The sequence below is a fragment of the Heliangelus exortis genome, chromosome 2 (assembly GCF_036169615.1).
Source record: "Heliangelus exortis chromosome 2, bHelExo1.hap1, whole genome shotgun sequence".
NCBI lineage: Eukaryota > Metazoa > Chordata > Aves > Apodiformes > Trochilidae > Heliangelus > Heliangelus exortis.
The window spans coordinates 100,758,494-100,777,272 of NC_092423.1; the positions used below are offsets into that span (position 1 = coordinate 100,758,494).

The 18,779-nt window shown below is 38.1% G+C and overlaps 1 protein-coding gene across 1 annotated transcript in view; it reads left to right on the forward strand.

The window, feature by feature from the left end:
* Positions 1 to 18,779, forward strand: part of LAMA1 (laminin subunit alpha 1) — a 98,823-nt gene that overhangs the window by 78,029 nt on the left and 2,015 nt on the right. The window contains exons 45-62 of the mRNA XM_071737200.1: positions 290 to 433; positions 1,256 to 1,389; positions 1,624 to 1,774; positions 2,318 to 2,442; positions 3,341 to 3,491; positions 4,632 to 4,776; positions 6,260 to 6,401; positions 7,573 to 7,687; positions 7,894 to 8,064; positions 8,391 to 8,542; positions 9,061 to 9,246; positions 9,692 to 9,854; positions 11,669 to 11,781; positions 12,773 to 12,962; positions 14,882 to 15,040; positions 15,991 to 16,144; positions 16,864 to 16,997; positions 18,060 to 18,282. Of these exons, the coding sequence (XP_071593301.1) occupies positions 290 to 433; positions 1,256 to 1,389; positions 1,624 to 1,774; positions 2,318 to 2,442; positions 3,341 to 3,491; positions 4,632 to 4,776; positions 6,260 to 6,401; positions 7,573 to 7,687; positions 7,894 to 8,064; positions 8,391 to 8,542; positions 9,061 to 9,246; positions 9,692 to 9,854; positions 11,669 to 11,781; positions 12,773 to 12,962; positions 14,882 to 15,040; positions 15,991 to 16,144; positions 16,864 to 16,997; positions 18,060 to 18,282 (2,752 nt within the window). The remainder of the gene's footprint in view (positions 1 to 289; positions 434 to 1,255; positions 1,390 to 1,623; positions 1,775 to 2,317; positions 2,443 to 3,340; positions 3,492 to 4,631; positions 4,777 to 6,259; positions 6,402 to 7,572; positions 7,688 to 7,893; positions 8,065 to 8,390; positions 8,543 to 9,060; positions 9,247 to 9,691; positions 9,855 to 11,668; positions 11,782 to 12,772; positions 12,963 to 14,881; positions 15,041 to 15,990; positions 16,145 to 16,863; positions 16,998 to 18,059; positions 18,283 to 18,779) is intronic.

Consider the following 18,779-nt stretch of genomic DNA (forward strand, 5'->3'; position numbering starts at 1 on the left):
AATATATAGGCTTCTGAATCAAGATTTGTTGTTATTTTCTGAGTAATTTGGATAGTTAAATTTATTGGCTTCAAATCTCCCAGTTGGATGAGTGAATTATGACAGATTTTATTCTTTTCTATTTTGAATCTCTATGAGATTGCTAAGATCAAACCCAGATAACAATACTTAGATTGCATGAAAGTATCTCGGCAAATGGCTTGCATTTGTTGGTCAGAAGCTAAGTACAGATTCCAGAAATATCTACATTGAGACTTGTTTAGATTCCATTTCCTCTTTTTCCCCCTAGATTAAAGTTGCAGTGTCAGCAGACAGAGATTGCATTCGTGCCTACCAACCTCATATTTCATCTATGAATTACAACACCTTAACACTCAATGTGAAAACTGCTGAACCAGATAACCTTCTTTTCTACCTGGGTAGCAATGGAATGGTAAGTTTCTAGTGTACATTTACTAAATGTGGTAGTAGTCAGATGTTTTAAATGATGATATATATGTTTTTTCCTATTTGACTTCAAACTAAATATCCAAGTGAGGCTCCTTGCATACAAAATTTCACTAGGGTTGGAAATATTTTACTGTTTTAGAAGATCCCAGAGGTCCTTGGAGGTAAAGAATAAAACCACATGATTTCTTAGCATTGCCTTTCAGCCATATCATGAAATTTCCCTTTGCTTTTCCCATCCTGTGCACTAAATTTATGGAGTGTAACACTCTTATGTGATGCTTTCACATAGCATGCTGGAGTGTATCAAGCAATTTGCCTGCTGTCTCAGAGAAAGTACTTGGATTGGGCCCTTATGAGCATGGTGTATCCACCCACTTGAGAAGGAGCACGGTGGCTCACAGTCACATTGGCCTCTTCTTCCTTCCCTCTGTAATACTAATAAATACACAGCTCCACATGAGACACTATCATATGATAGTACCTCTTCACAAACTGGTATGTTTAAGAAACACTCAAAAGTGCACATTTCTTTATGTCTACATGTATGTAGATGATGTGTTTTTATATATCTATCAAGAAAACATTCAACTTATTGTATATAAGCTGAGTTTTTGGGTTTCATATAGAGTAAAAATGACTGAAAACTTACTGGGCCTGATTTTGTTGAAAGTCAGCTCTTGTAATATGGGATGTGTGGACGTGGATCGGGCAAGATTTATTCAATGTTACATGTTAAAAGGCATAAAAACCCCCACCAACTAAAATTTTCATGCTATATAATAGAATGAGCCCTGCTGTTTTTCAGACAGACTTCCTTGCAGTGGAGATGCGACGTGGTAAGGTAGCTCTTCTTTGGGATTTGGGCTCTGGATCAACAAGAGTGGAATACCCTGATTTTCAAATTGACAACAACAAATGGCACAGAATACATGCAACCAGGTAATTAAAATGAGAATGGCATAAATGTTGGACAGGAAAATTATTATTTTATTTTTTAAAATTAGATGGCTGTGTTGTAGAAATGTCCAGCTATGTGGTGAGTGAACTTGATTTAAACAGCATAAACCACCAGTTTTTCAGTGACAAGATTTCTTCTTGTCCTTAAAAAGAGAAGCCAATATCATGTCTTGATTAAGCGTGGTGATTTCTAAAACTCTTATTTGTGTTTGGCAGGTTTGGAAAAACAGGTACACTCAGCATAGAGGAAATGAACTCCAATCAGAAGCCTTCAACTAAATCTGCAACCTCTCCAGGGACAGCCAGCATACTGGACGTTAACAAATCTACCCGAATGTTTATTGGAGGACTTGGAGGGCAAATCAAGGTTAAATTCTGAGATCACTATTTTGTAAAATGTTTTTATCATGTTTGAGATATACTTTTGACTTAGAAATAATTGCATGAATTGGTTACCTCATCAAGAAATACAAGGTACTCTGAACATAAAGCAAAAAAATACATGATAAGAATGTTCTATTATCCTGAAGTTAATTTTCTGTGCAAATTTTTGCATGAGGTATTAAGCAGGACAGGATGTGTATGCATGCATGATGCACAGACATAATTAATTTGTTTTTAGTTTCCTTCTTCCATGGTTTCTTTCAGTTTGCTGTTATTATTCATTCCATGAGGCATGTAATAAAGTCAAGGACATAATTATTTTACTTCTTTTACTTGCAGCAAAACTAGCCTATTATGATTTAAATGGTAATTGTTAATAGTTATGCTGGAACATGTTGTTCTTCTATTATGAATTATATCTAACAAAGTTAAAGTTCAAGAAAAACAATCAAGCAAAAATTTGGCTGCATAATTTTCACAGTACTTAACATTAATTCTATTTAAGAAGTATTTTCTTGTGTTACAGAAATCACCTGCTGTTAAGGTGACCCATTTTAAAGGTTGCATGGGAGAGGCCTCCCTGAATGGCAAATCTATTGGTCTTTGGAACTACATGGAAAGGGAGGGCAAATGCAATGGCTGTTTTGGCAGGTACATTGTCTCTTTTTTTTTTTTTTTTTTTTTTTTTTTTTTTCATTGATCATTAACTTACAGTTCTGAACACAAATATCTGAATGTGCCAATAGTATCTAATAGTTTCATTGTATGGAATTGTGTCACTCATCAGTCATTTTTTTCAGAGAAATTCTGTTCATGTGGTCCATTTTGTGCATTGAAAGTAGGGACTGACAGAGAACAAAACTAATTTGAAAAGTATGCTTACAGTCATTTCCAGCAAGACAAATTTATACTTTCCTGGAATAAGAAACAGTATAAAGCACTCATAAAAAACAAAATCCACAGCAAAATCATAGCCACTGAGCTTGCTACTGTAATCATTTTGAAATGGGTTTGCAGGCTGTAGTATTTTTATTCTTAAGTAATTGAAAAAAAAAATGCTTGACCATATTCCCTTTTGCGGAGTGTTTCATGTAGAAACAGCAGAGGGTGCTGCTTGATTGCATGAGAGAGTTTTTTCAGGTATTAGATGTCTGGGAAAGGGGCTAAATAGAACATTTATTGCGAACACAATCATGCAAAGCATTTTGATAAATGGATTACATTTTTTAGGTAAAAGGGTGTATGTTGTAACAATCATGGTTTTGCCTTAAGTAATCATTGGGCTTTTTTCCGTACAACAGGGGAAAACAGTTTTTTTATCTTGTATACATCCTTCCCTATAGCTAAATCAAGTATTGTAAGATTCTGTAATTAAAGTGGCCTTTGGCTGGAATTATTCATAACATCAAGATTCAAGTCTCTTTCCTATTAATCATGCTGCTTGTGAGCTACACCAACGTATCTAACTTTTCTTATATTTTACATAAAAATGACTGGAAAAACGTGAATCTTCAGTTAATATTTTTAACTCTGTTTTCTACATCTGTAGCCCACAGGATGAAGATACTTCATTCCATTTTGATGGCAGCGGATACTCAGTTGTGGAGAAGGCACTGCGCTCAACAGTGACTCAAATAATAATATTTTTCAGTACCTTTTCACCTAATGGGCTTCTTCTGTACCTTGCTTCAAATGGCACTGTAAGGAAATGAATCAGGTTCTTAAGCTGTCAAAAATTGGTTTGATCACTTGATGGTTTCTTGCTTGCTTTGTTATTTTCCAGCTTACTTTTATTAAAAGTTATTTGTATGTATTATCACTGGTGATCGAAATCTTAAGCCAAAGGAGTAAAGACAGGAACTCTAGATATAAGTTTCTGGAGCAAATATTCACATATGCTAAGGAAAAAAGTAAGCAATGAAAAGAATTCTCCATAATTTGTTTTAATTCTAGATTCTAAAATTAATGGCAATTTAGGCAAGAAAAAGAAACACTAGGAACTCAGCTGGAGGAACCTTTGCAAAACGTAAAATCTTTTGGAACTCAGCTCACAGAAAGACAATGTAATATTTAATAGGCATATTAAATTAAATCCAGGGAATTCAGTAAACTGAAACAAATGAAATAAAGCTTTCTGCAACAGTGATATAGCCTGGACCCATCTCCAGACCTTCATAATCACATCGTGCAGTTTCCTGCATAGGAACAAAGCTGGTAGCTTTGTTTTCCTGAGGAGGAGGATGAAGCTTCCTTTAGATACAAGTTGTTTCATAGTCACTGCATTATTTATTGTTTTTCTTATGTACTCACTGCCTGAATAAATTGCACAATGATATCTGACTGAAGTTTTGCAGTGCAGAGGGGGCACTTCTATTAAAATTCAGAAAGTCTTCTTTTAGTGTGTGAAAAACCTCTTTGCTTCTGAAGAAAAAAATATTGTAGTGTTTGATCATTATGCTAACAGTCAAATCAAATCATTCTCAACCAAGAAAAAGCAAATCTGACATCTAACCTTCTGCTGAGTAATCAAGCCTGATGATGCATTTATGTAAGTATAAAACAAAACAAAAAGACATCCTTGTGAGGTACATAATTTTTCTTGGGTAACTTAATTTTTCTATGTCTAGCAAAGTGTCTTGGGCCTAAAAATAGCCCAGTTACAAGAGTTACCAAACCCTTTTCACACAGTATTTCAAACATGCCAAGGACACATGCTATTGGAGGACTTTATTCCAGGAATTTAATCTGTTGATTTTGGTTTGGGGGTTGGTTTGTTTGTTTGTTTCTTTTCATTTTTGTTTGGTTTAGGGTTTGGTTTTTTTTTTTTGCTTTCCTCCCAGAGAGATTTCTTGTCCCTTGAGCTTGTCGATGGCAAAGTGAGACTGATTGTTGACTTAGGTTCTGGACCTCTTGCTCTTACAACAGAAAATCGTTACAACAATGGAACATGGTATAAAATTTCATTCAGTCGGAACAAGAAACAAGGTAGGCTATGGACTGAGCAAACCAACTGTCTGCATACTTACAAATATGAATATCTAAGCCACGTGGAACATCACTGTAAACTTCCAGTGCAGTTTTTTCAGCAGCCACAACTATGTCACTCAGCTTGTATGACAGCTGTGTAAATCTTGTGCTTGGTTTCGCACATCCTATAAAGACCAGGTAGTGCAAAAGTCTATAAAGAGTGAAAGTCTGTTTTCTGTTTTAATAGCACCTAGTACAACAGTACTTAGGGCCTAAATTTGGGAAGTAATGCATTACAAATAATGTGTTTATACCTATAACTAATAACTATTCAGAGGGTTGTGATCAGTGGCACAGAATCAAGTTGGAGGTCTGTGGCCTGCAGTGTTCCCCAGAGATCAGTTCTGGGTCCAGTTTTGTTCAATATCTTCATCAACAACCTGGGTGAAGGGATAGAGTGTAACCTCAGCAAGTTTGCTGATGATACGAAGCTGGGAGGGGTGTCTTGCACACCAGAAGGCTGTGCTGCCATCCAACAAGACCTAAACAAACTAGAGAGCTGGGCAAAGGTGAACCTCATGAAGTTTAATAAGGACAAGTGTAGAGTCCTTCATCTGTACACCAGTACATATTAGGGGACATACTGCTGAAAAGCAGCTCTTTGGAGTCATAGTGGGCAGCAAAATCTCCATGAGTAATTAAGTTCATAGGTAAGCAGTAAATTTAGCCATGTGCCCTTGGGTATCCTTGGGTATCCTTGTATCAGGAAAAGTGTTCAGCAGATCTAGGGATTTTTGGGGCTCTGCAGTTCAAGAGAGCCAGGGATCTACTGGAGAAAGTCCAGTGGAGACCTACGAGGATGATTTAAGAGACTTGAGTGTCTCTCCTGTGAAGAAAGACAGAACTGGGGCTGTTTAGCCTTGAGAAAAGGCTAAGAGGGGATCTGATTAATATCTGTAAATATCTGAGAAGTAGGTGTCAAGAGGAAGGGGCCAATTTCTTTTCAGTGGTTCCCAGTAATAGGTCAAGGAGTAATGGGTGTAAGCTAGAACATAGGAAGTTCCATCTCAACATGAGGAGAAACTTCTTTACTGTGAATGGGTGGCAGAGCACTGGCACAGGCTCAGTTTAGGTTGCCCAGAGAGGTTGTGGAGTCTCCTCTGGAGACATTCAAAACCCACCTGCATGCAGTCCTGTGTGGTCTGCCTGAGGTAATCCTGCTTTGGCAAAGGGGTCAGACTAGATGATCTCTAAAGGTCCCTTCCAACCCCTATGATGTTGTCTTTCCTGTACTCATCCCCAGGTTAACTTTGTCAGGAAAAAAAATGAATGAGATTGACAGAATAGCTGTAAGTACAGTAAATTACTCATTCTGAAAATAAGACTGTCCATATATGTTTGAGACAACAAATACATTTTCCTCTGTTAGAGATAAGGTTGTTAAAATGGAAGAATGTGTATTTGTGTTCTTCTCCAGATCTTTACTCTCTGTTCCTTGCAGGAATTTTGGCAGTCATGGATGCATATAACCTTAATTATAAAGAAACAAAGCAAGGAGAATCACCTGGGGTTGCCTCAGACCTGAACCGCTCAGATAAGGACCCAATCTTCATTGGTGGGCTGCCAAGATCAAGGCCTGTGAGGTAGTGTCCTCTTGGTTTTTCCCCCTTTCCCTTTCTCCTGTAAGTAGAGGGAAAGACTTTAGCAAACTCTGCTATCTCCACTGAAATTAGTGAGTACCAGTGAAGCCTGAAGGCTTGTTCATGGTCATGTATACCACAGAATTATCTGTCCTTTGCCTTATAAACTCTAATAACGTGTTTTTCACTGCTAGGCATTACACTGCAGTTTAGATCAGAGACAAACTTCTGTTTTTCCTCTCTGTGGGTGATTTTCACAACAGCAGCTGCTGCAGCAGCAGCCTGCTTTTTGTGTCAGACTGGCAAGTGTTCAGCGTGGCTGCCTGGAATGATGTACCTTTGATCTCTACCTGTGTGAGCCTTGTGTTTTCCAGCTGGCATTTATGAAAACTGAGCTTCAGAATAAAAGTTCTATTTCAGAAAGGAATCCCTGTAATCCAGTTTTGGAACAGAGAAGACAGTATTGTTGACAGATCAAAAACCGTATATATACACACACATATATATACACGTACATATAAAAATATAAATAAAAATATATACACAAATATATATGCTATAGCATGTATTTAGTTTATACTTTTCGAATTGCACATGCCTGCTGAACTTTTAAAGTCACATTTCTTCCAGTAAATTCACTTTGAAAGGATAAACATGGCAAAAGAAAAATGTAACTGTCTGCGTGCTCTTGAAATTAAGGTAAATTCCAGGAAAGTATTAGTCTTTAAGCAGTTATTGCAGAGATGCAACTTTTTGGTCTGAGCTGGCATAGCAGCCTGTAAGGGATTGTGTCAAGACAACCTTAGATTTCTCTGACTTAAACCTGGAACCAAATTAGGTATTCTCCAGACTTCAGTAATAAAAAATTACTAGGTAGTAGGGAGCTTCACTCAGCCTCTCACATAAAAGCCATTACATTTCAGCTGAAGATTCACCTTCAAGTTTTGGAAAATGACCTGGCCTAGCAATGTTTCCATTTCAGAACACTGTTATCTGACACTCTTTAGGATCATAATTAAGATCTGCTAAAACCCAAACTAACCCTGTTTTCCCTTACACTGGACTGACTATTTTATTTAAAACAGCTCTCTCTTGTTGAAAATAACTTAATCTTTTCTCCCAGAAGATTCCAAGTACTGCTTGCTGGAAAAAAATACCTTGTCTTGTGTTTCAGGAAGGGTCTTAATAGTAGAATGTATGTAGGATGCATCAAGAATCTGGAAATATCCCGTTCAACCTTTGACTTGCTCAGAAATTCCTACGGAGTAAGAAAAGGCTGTGTATTGGAGGTAGGAAATTTCTAGGGTTTGTGATCTATCTTTCTTGTTATTGAACAGTGAATAGTAGTGTTTGTGAAAGAATATAGTGAGCTGGAATGGGTTTATCTTGAAAAATTCTAAGACTATAATCTAGAACTGCTTTTGCTTTTTTTCTTTTTTTTTCTGTGTGCTACGTAGGACAAAGTAAATAATTATTTATCTTCCTCATAAAATAGCCTATTCATAGTGTAAGCATCTTCAAGAATGGATATATTGAGTTGGTACCCAAGTCCTTAAGTCCAGAATCAGAACTGATGGCAACTTTTGCTACCAAGAACAGTAGTGGCATCATCCTTGCTGGACTCAGCAGGGGACTGGAAAAGCGACGACGCAGACAAGCACATTTGGCAAGTACTGAAAACAAAGTCTTCCTGGGTGTGGTTTTGCCATTTTTGGATGGTGGTGGTGGTGTTAATAAACCAATAACAAAAAAAACCTCTGCATTTTAACCTGATTTTTTATCACGAGCAGAGAAATTTACAGCTTTCATATTTTTCTGTTAGAAGGCTTTGTACTCTGAGAGGTGCCAACACATGCTTACTAGTCTTGAGTTTCATTAAAATGTTTATAATGAAGTTAGAGGTATTTTTTTTTTTCCAAAGAATGTCCTGTTTAAACACTGAATGTGTGACAGCAAGCTGAATTATAGTTAATCTTCTGATTGAATCCACAGCCCTTCTTTTCCATCGTGCTGGTTGATGGTCATCTTGGAGTGCATGTTAATGCTGGAGATAGAGCAAGTACTAGAAAAGTAATTGTTCAGTCTGCTAATGGGACATACAGTGATGGACAAGAACACTCTGTCATCCTAATCCGCAATAAGAGGTACATGTGACTGCAAACAGGTACTACCTGTTTTAATAACTGTATGCTCTTGTCAGTTCACTGCACTCTCTGAAGAACCATCTTTGCTAGCTCACTAAGTGGAAAAACAGTGGCTGTGTTTTCCTGCTGTGGAGGTGTTCTGATTTACATGGTAATTTTATACAGCGTACAGCCACTGAAGTTAAAACCTCCCAAAAAATCTATAGATGGCTTGAGCCATGGGACTGAAGTATAGTAGTAGTAATATATAAAATATAAGTAGTCTTAGAAAGGAATTCAGCAATCAAAATAATTTTGGAAAGATACCTATTAATGTAATTTAGAAAGACTTTTGGCATAACTCTACATCTTAAAAATTGTGTAAAGAAGATCTTCTAGTTTTAAGACATAGAAGGGTTTATCAAAGTGATGGAATCTTTATTAGAGCAGGACATTTTTTGAGGCCAGAAGGAATGCTTAATTTGAAAATTAATTTCTAAGGTCATTGTTAAATGTTTTCTGTACCTTATCTTTCCCAGGATCATAACTGTACAGGTGGATGAAAGTAACCCTGCAGAACTGAGGCTTGGTGCGTCAGCAGAAATGAGCCCCATGAATATTTCTAACTTCTATGCTGGTGGCATTCCAGCAGGAGAGGGTATCCTGGGGCTGAAAATGGCTGGCTCCTTTCAAGGCTGTATCAGCAATCTTATTTTTAACAAGGAGTAAGTCACAGGAGTAACTGCCCTGTTTTGGAAAATTGTATGCAATAATTATTAATTGCAATTTGTAATCTCTTTAGTGACATTGTTTATTGGGTTTTTAACATAAGACAAGCATGATACTGATCATCTGGGTATTATAAGAGGAAGCAGACAGATATTACCAGCTACATTTCCAAATAGCATAAAAAAATGTCTTCAGTGTGTATAGAGATGCTACAAAAATATGCAGCTTTCTCTTCTATAGCTTCACCAATATTCACAGAGAGAATATTGTCTATTAGTACTGTTTTTCAAACACATTTGCCATTTTCTCAATTTTTTTGTCCACTTTTTCCCCTTTCTCTTGTTACTATTTAAAAATCCTATAAAACACTCTCCTTGTACTTGGGAAGTGCAGGGATCTGAGATTTCACTTGTTAAAATGTAGGATTTTTTAAAAATACAGGCTTTTGTATTTCACTACTTCTATGAAGTATGAACATGTGGATATGGACAGCTGCTTTTTGTCAGAGAAGCTTAAACCAGCCATACAGCTAGAAGACATTGAGACCCAACCTGAACTTCGGGCTATACCAGTTCCCCGGAGGCCTCTTACAGATACAAAAAAAGTATGTATTACAGCAAAGCTTTATTGCCTCTTCTAGGAAAGTGTTCAACTGCAAGATGCATTTTAGCTTTGTGGAGTATTTTTAAAGTGTACATTTGGTTTTTCAGTAGTATGAAATGGTTCAGTGAATGTGGATTTAAGTTAATTTTTTTACAAAAAACTATTATGAACCTTTGTAGCAGCCTGTTGGCCATTTGAAAGGAAAATGTGGTTAGGTTTCTCATTGTTCAGGCAGCAACGCTAAAAAAGAAAAGAAAAAGTGGAATGATAATCCCCTGGCAAAAGGACTTTTACAGTAACTATTATCTTTAGTGTATTCCTGACCAAGTGGCTCTGTGCTGAGATTTGCATTAGCTGTGCAAGCCAGCATTCATATTTTCCTGGTCACACACATGCAGTCTCTGCACTGCTTCAAAGAGGAGGCACAAACCATTCCAGAGACACTCAGTGTCTGAATGCAGCTTGCACAGCACCTGTTTCCTCTCACATGGCCCCTGTTCCCAAGAGAGAGGGCAGCATTTCTTCTCACCCTTTTAGCAGCTGCACATCTTTTATAATGAACTGTTTCCAAAGCATCCTGAAATAATTTTTCTGTGGCAAGAGAAAGCAGGATTTTATACATTTCATACAACTGTGGCTATAAAAAGAAATAGCCGTTCTTAGAACTTAAGTATAAGTTTGGATCATACTCTGCTACTATGTATTTCTAAGTGGGGAAAAATTTCTATCAAGTCCATAAGATTTTCACACTGGAGTTATATTCTCACCTCCAGCATTTGTTACGAAAATGGCTATCAATTAGGCAAACAGTGAATTAATACTTCTCAAGCTACAAATATTTCTCAGTAGTTGCTGGTCCATGAGACATAGCTCAGTCATTAGAACTAGTTCTTTTTGAGATAAAAGATGGCTATGAATGATTAGAGGTTTAGCTAGTTGATATTGCTGTATACTTTGTGGGCAGAGAGGAATAAAATGATATCCAACAAAGGCAAATGCATCAGTATGGGTTAGGGCTGACCTGCAGGAAAGCAGCACTGAGGAGAAGGGTCTTGGAATCTGGGTGAACAATAAGTTAACCATGAGCCAAGATTATGCCCTTGTGGCCAAGATGGCCAATGGTATCCTGGGGTGTGTTAGGAAGAGTGTGGCCTGTAGGTTGAGGGAGGTCATAGGTCATCCCCTTCCTCTTTTCTGCCCCAGTGAGGCCACATCTGGAATACTGTGTGCAATTCTGGGCTCCCCAGTTTGAGAGATGGGGAGATGCTGGAGAAAGTCCAGTGGAGAGCAAGGAAGATGACTGGGGGACTGGAGCATCTCTCTTACAGGGAAAGGTAGAGAAAGCTTGGGCTGTTTAGCCTGGAGAGAAGACTGGGAAGGATACCTTATCGATGTCTACAAATACCTAAAGAGAGAAGGATGGAGCCCAGACTCTTCAGTAGTGCCCAGCAAGATGGCAACAGACACAAGATGGTACACAGGAAGTTCAATTTAAACATGAGGAAAAACTTTGCTGTGAGAATGACAGAGTACTGGAACAGGCTGCCCAGGGAGGTTGTGGAGTCTCCTCTGGAGATATTCAAAGGCTGTCTGGCTATACAGCCATCCTGTATGCTGTGCTGTAGGCAATCCTATTTTTGCAAGGGGGTGGGACTAGATGATATCTAGGGGGTCCATTCCTGTTCCTATGATTCTGTGATCACGTTGCTCAGTTTTGCTTCTTATGAACTTTTGTGTAGTAAGCACATTGCCATTCATTCAGCACATTCTGGTCAGTATTTGGTATGATTCTTTATAAAGTCCTTTCATTAACAGGTAGTTTGTGCAAAAGATGAGCTACCTGATCATATTCAAGGTGCCTATCAGTTTGGACTTGCTAAAGGCAGCCACTTGACACTGCTCTTCAATCAGTCTGCTGTCAGAAAGAAGTGAGTATATCCTGAATTGCACATGCACTCAGTGTGTTACCTTGTATTGAGCTATGGTTTTCATGAATGATGCATTAGCATGGCCCTTGCCTCAGGTTTCTGTCTCTTTCCCAGGTTGGTGATGAGTTTAATTTGAGGTTGGAGTTCTGCATTTTTTCCCCTCAGACTTAAATGCCCCACTATATCTTCTCTTAAGTATTTTGATTTCTGTTTTCCACATGCAGAGCTCATCTGATGCCTGTTCTTTTGACTGATGCAGATAATGCCTCATGCTCTCCTGAATTTTCTGAAATTACACCTTCCATGTTAGCTCCTCCCATGACCTGGGGAGTGAGCAAAAACTACTGAGTCAGAAGAATCATTCTATTGAGACCTGATTTGTTTGAGAAGCTCCCAACAAAGTCCTCCAACCACAGCCTTGCCAAGGGCATATGCTTCTTTCAACTCAGGAAGCCTCTGCAGGCATTGAGAAAAGAGCTTTTTTTGGCTTCTAGCCCTTCTGTTGTAACTGTTGAACATAAGGACATTGCAGAGGATGAATTCTGTGTAGTCTGATTCTAGAGCCTCCATAATAAAGGGTTCAATCAGTTCCTCCACCTTTCAAGCCTTCCTCTGTTCTCGGTCTGCTCATTATATCCCAGCAAGGCTGGCTGATAATAATGGCTACCATCACATTATCCTGGAATCTGTTCTTTTCTTGGGGCAATAGGCAGGGCTGCTGTCACAAATAGCTGAGCCTGTCACTCTTAAAGCACTACTTGCTCTGTCACAAGTTCTTTTTCTGACAGGTAGGGTGCTGGTTTCCACCATGAAATTGCATTATAGGTCACGTTTTCTTAGAATCAATGCACATTCTACTTTTCTGGCTTTTGTAATAGTAAATTTCTTTTCATAGTAATAAGTTGGTTGAGGCTGTTTTCTGCCTCCAGAAAAGCTTTTTGTCAATTTGGAGCAGATATTTTTCTGTAACACTGAATTTTTTATTGTCTAGGCTTTCTGTCCAACTGAATCTCAGGACCTTTGCCTCCAGTGGCCTGATTTACTACATGGCTCACCAGAACCAGGTTGATTATGCAGCCCTACAGCTCTATGGGGGACAGCTCTATTTCTCATTTGATCTAGGAAAAGGAAAAGCAGTAGCTTTTCACCCTGCTGTTATCAGTGATGGAAAATGGCATACGGTAGGTAGTCTCCAAACTTGTCCTCCATTTGCTCTTCCTTGGAGTTATTGGGATGTGTTTTCCTGCCTTTCCTGTACAGTTTCTGTGTTGCTTCTGTTGTAAAATGTTTCAACCCAGTCACGAAACCATTTGGATAACTTCTGTTTGAATTTTCCTTTTAAATTCTTACTAAATATGCACCAATTTCAGCATCCAAATGTCTCGGATTATTTAGAAATAAAATGGATGACCAGCTATGTAATAATGGTCATCTTCACCAGAGAATAATGCAACAGAGAGGTCTAGAAACTGATTTTCCACAGGGAGCTTCCTATGCACTCTGTCACTGAAGATCTGCAATGTGTGTGTAATGGGGTGAAAAAGATATGTGGGTACACATATTCTGCTCCCACTTGGCTCTTAATATCTGAGTATCTCATAGCAGATAGTGCTAACAGGGAAGCACCCTCTGTCCTTTCCTTGATAGATGCAACATTAAAGGTATACATTTAAAAAAAAAAAAAAAAATAGAGGCTGGAGGGGGATGGCTTGGCATAAAGAGAGTTTGAGGAGAAATCATGGTTACAGCTTTCAGGTGTTTCCTAACATTCCAGACCTTCTTCATAAAGACTGTCAGCCTCTATTGGCCCAGTTCTGAGCAACTGATCTGCTGCTTACTCTGGCTTTCTCATGAAAACTCATGTGTTGCCTGCATGAGTTTTAAGAGTAACTCTGACCGCATTACTTTTCCTTAAGGCAGGCTAAAATGATAATATCCCTCCTGCTGAGCTTCCATCCCCTTGTCTAAACATGAAGCCTCAACTCCAGGAAGTGGCTTAGACAAAGTGATTGATGACACAAAGCTCACCATATCTCCTAGATGCCTTCGGAATCAGCAGTGTTGCTTTTGCTTTACATACATAACCAGCAGAATTAAAAACAGCAACAACTAACATAAAGAAAGCAAATGTGAACTTTTGGACAGGGAGATCCCAGTCAACCTCTGCTGCCTTCCCTGAAAGGAAGGACACCCTGGGATTTACTCTCGCAAGTTTAAAATCGAATATATTCATGTAAAACTCACACTGTCCACTTTTTAAGAGATGAATATATTCTGTATGAGAGCTGACCTACCTTTACTACCCAGAACATAGAAATGTTTGCTTGAACCTTTTTCAGATATTAAGGCTGAGTCATACTGCTTCACAGCTGGGGGTGATAATTGCAGTAGCAATCAGTGTAAGCTAATAGCCATTGCTGTGGAAAGAAGCACTTGTTTCCATTCTGTGCCATCTGCTGCTATCACCCAGCTATATCAGTTTATTCCTTTACCTACCCAGATATTCATGAAGCCACATGTTGAACATGGCCAGGATTCTCACTGGGGTTAAAAGTAACCAGGGAAGAGTAAATGGCTAGTTGATTATGGGGAAAAAAACCTCTGCATGCAAGTAATTGGTTTAGTGCAAAGAAGGCATGGGGATGTCAGTAAATAAAGTGGACAGATCTGGAAAGGTTTTTGGTCATAGTAAATCCAGCACTGCCTGTCCTAAAATTATGGTGTAGGAGTGTGTACTTCAGAGAGCTACGATAGCTCAGCTGGTGGGCGGCCCAGTAATCACAGAAGACCAGCACAGTACTCCCTTCTTCAAAATGATATACTCATATCCTAAGGCAATAATGAGTGGTTTTAAATAATGACTGCTAAGACACTGAAAAACTTAGCAGGACAACATGCAATCATTGTGAGCCCTTCGGGAGGCAAGGAGCAGTTTAGCTGCTCACTTCCCTTCTGAAACGGCCTTAACTTCATAATGAATTTCAAGAGGATGCCTTAGGACAGTGTGTCAAACACTAACCACCAAAAAATTGTCTTGCTTACTTGTGTAGCAACTGATGACTAGATAACTGATTGGTTTGCATGCTCTTGTTTTTTCCAGATAAAGACAGAATACGTTAAAAGAAAAGGTATAATTGTTGTGGATGGACAGGAATTGGTAGCAGTCAGTGCTCTGGGAGATGGTAGCACTTTGGATGTGGAAGGGAAGCTCTATGTGGGAGGACTCCCCTTGGACTATGTGCCAAAGAACCTTGGAAATGTAAGAAAGTTTGGGGTGGTGGAGCATCTCTGACTTTTTGAGATATTAGAATAAGCATACTGCATCAAACCCATCTAACTCAGCATCCTGTCCCTGACAGAAGCAAAAAAAAAAAAAAAAAGTACTTAGGGGAAGAAGCAACGAAGAAAGTAATGATCCTTTATCACATCAATCCTAGTTTTCTATGGTTTAGTGACTCTAGCTAGAGCTTGTATCCTTGTAAATTACTAACAGCCCTTCTATCAATCTCCATTAAAAATGGATGAAGAATATGAATTTGTGTTTCATACTGTAAGATAAAAATATGACATAGAATCTCAAACATTTTGGTACCTGAGTCCTATTGCATTCAAATAGAAATTAGGTTTCTTAAATATCTCTGAAAGGCTGTGTTTAGCTGTCTGAGACTAGACCTTACTACTTATGCAGTCTGTTATCTCAGAGGATTCCAACAATGGTAAAAATATTTTTCAGTTCCTAGGCATACTTTCTTTGCCCATGATTTTTAATGGAGTAATGAGGATAACAAATATTTTAATACTTTGCATCTGCAATTGCTGAAAATAGTAGTAGTGAGAAATTCTAGTGAATCACTGTGTTGGCTTGAAGTCTGGTGATTTATATTGTAAATTGTACAAAATCTTGACATGCGTTTTAATTTGCATTTGAATGTCTTCAACTGTTGAGCATATTTCTGCCTACATTCAAGCAAGTACAATTCTGAGTGTATGTTATAGAGAGTGTGTACTGGGTTTCTAAACTATTTATTTTGACTCTTAAGACATTATGTATGTTTGTGACCTTATATAAAGATACCTAATAGTAGCAATATAATTACACAAATATTTGCTGTGTTTTGTTCAGAGAGACTTATTTACAATAACATCAGGTGAATCACTAAGAGATCATTGCAGCAGTTTGTGTTACACTCTTATATTTAATGTGCTTAGGTGACTCACAGTATTGCTGCCTGCCTTGGTAATGTGATGATTAATAGCAAACAACTGGACAATGAGAGCCCTGTCTCCATCTTTGCTGTGAATAAATGCTATGCAAAAGCACAGGATGGTACTTTCTTTGATGGCAGTGGCTTCGCTGCTCTTGGTAAGTGTCAGTAAATGAAAGCAATCCTTTCCTGAATTAATGTTAGTGAAAACGTACTCTTTATAGGTCTTGCTGGAATTGTGTGTAATTAATTGATTCCTCACACAAAGAGTGCATGCCCTGCATATATATTTCTAAGTGAGTCCCTTTAGTCCATTTAGTTCAGAAGTGACCATTTCTGCAAAGGTCAGACTTCCATAAATGAAAGAGCTCATGATTATAGTGTGGGGAAAGAAATTAAATTCCTATTTCTTCAGCTAAGTATATTCATGTTTGTGATGTTAAGGTCTACTAAAAGGTATGGAGAAAAAAGTTGTAGGGGACTTCCATCTCCAAGTTGGATTGGGCTTTGAGCAACCTGCTCTAGTGTGAATTGTCCCCGCCTGTAGCAGGAGAGTTGAAACTATATAATCTTTCAGGCCCCTTCCAACCCAAACCATTCTATGATTCTGTGACTTGAGGTGTAACGTGAAGGATTGAACTGTGCTTTTTACTGTTTCTTACAAATGAGCTAGAATTTATTAAATCTAAAATAATTAAAAAACTCAGGAATTTCTTTTCCAGTATAAAATGTGAATTATGACTTTGAAAAACTTACTTCCCAGGGGTTCTGCAGCAGAATAGTTAAACTTTTTAGGTCTTTTAATGCCAACATATGCATTCCACTCTGTACTGTGCATTACAAGTTTTCTGTTAGAAGCTTTATCGCTTCTTCTCAGTCAGAGAAGGTTACAAAGTCCGGTCGGATGTGAACATCACACTGGAGTTCCGTACAACAGCGATGCACGGCGTTCTCCTTGGGGTCAGCAGTGCTAAAGTTGATGCCATTGGACTGGAGATTGTAAATGGAAAGGTAGGCTACCCTGTGCTGGCACACTCATTTTACAAGGCTTGCTTAAACCTGGGCAGCTAGAGCTGTTGTGTAGCTCTAAATAGACACTGATTAAATGGGACTGAGGCAAAAATCCCCACAGAAGTAGTACAAGACAGATTTTCAGTCTTAAGGTTTCTCATCATCACATGATAAAATGGAAGACTGGGAAAAGTCACTGGAACTTTTTGCCTTTTTAAAAAGAGTGTAGTTTGTTAGTCTGCAGCCACCATTACCTTCTCTACTACATAACTTCCTAGCTTCGATGTTAGACCAAATATATGGCTTTCTTGTGGTATAATACTTTTCCTGCCATAGAGCTATACTTGTCTTTGATAAACATATTAATGCATGTATAGAGCTTCCTGTTTTGTAATCCCTTCTTCAATATTCATGAGCAATTAGATTCCACTCATTACTTCTACTGGCCGTTGTGCTCCATAAGCTTTTTAACAATCAATACATAGTTTTCCACTCTTCTTCTGCATAAAAAATGTATACTTGATTGCTCTTAAGTATTTCCTTTTCTCAGAAATAGCTCATTTTTTATTCAGGACTTCCTAGCTAGAAATGGTTTTAAGAAACACTCTTTCTGTGGGATGTACTTTCTTAGTTAATACCCACATATTCATCTTCATCACAGAGTTAAGGAAATATCTGCTGCTTTGAAAAACAAATAAATTAAATAAATCAACATATAAAGCAATGACAAGTGCTCTCAGGCCATTCTCGTGAGTGAAATACAGTGGATCTTCTTTCAGATCTGAATTCTCATAATTTGTATTTGTAAGAAAGATTGAAATACCAAGTGAAGAATACCCAACAGCTAACCCAACAGACCATTCATTGCATTGATTAATCAAAGTCTTTTAGATTACAAAGATACTTCAATAAGGACACACCCTAGCCATCAAAGTAAATTTTAGTTTAGCATATTTACCAAACATTGATTAAAACAAAATCTCTGCACCAGGATGACTGTGCTTCTATCTACATAATTAGTCCATGTATTCTTACTTGATTGGTATCTGGCTGTTAATACAGGTTTTATTCCATGTCAATAATGGAGCTGGCAGAATAACAACTGTGTATGAACCAAGAGGCACAAATAGTTTGTGTGATGGAAAATGGCACAAGCTTCAAGCAAACAAAAGCAAACATGGCACTTGGCTGATAGTTGATGGGAATTTGGTTCAAACTGATAATCCCTACATCCAGTCAACATCTGCGGACACAAACAATCCCATTTATGTTGGAGGCTATCCTGGTAGGTACAACAATATTTCTCTTCCCTTATCTCTCTCCTGCTCTCACTCTCCTAAGAATGATTCCTAACACATACACTTCTTCTGTCCCTCTCTCTTTTTTCATCTCTCTCTCATAGCTGCCATTTCTTGCCTTGTCACTGAGATCACAGAATATTAATATTTGTATGTACTGTCTTTGTGGGGGACTGCATTTAGCTGTTGAGTGTGTTGTCAAGATCAACTGAAGGCATATCACTTTTCTACACAAAACTGCTCCTTAGTTTCTGACAAGAATTTCCTCCATGTGTCTTGTCTTTCACAGTCTCTCTTCAAAATATCCCTTCCTCTGTTGTTGAGGTGCAGTTCTCTTGCAGTCAAATTGATATTAAAGGTTCCTGTAACATTAATCTGAGTAAGGTCTCTATAGTGCTTTACTCTGCTTCATTTTTGTTTATATTTCATGTCAGGAGATGTGCAGGCATAAGTCAAACTGCTGCAGGTGAACATGTATTTCCTT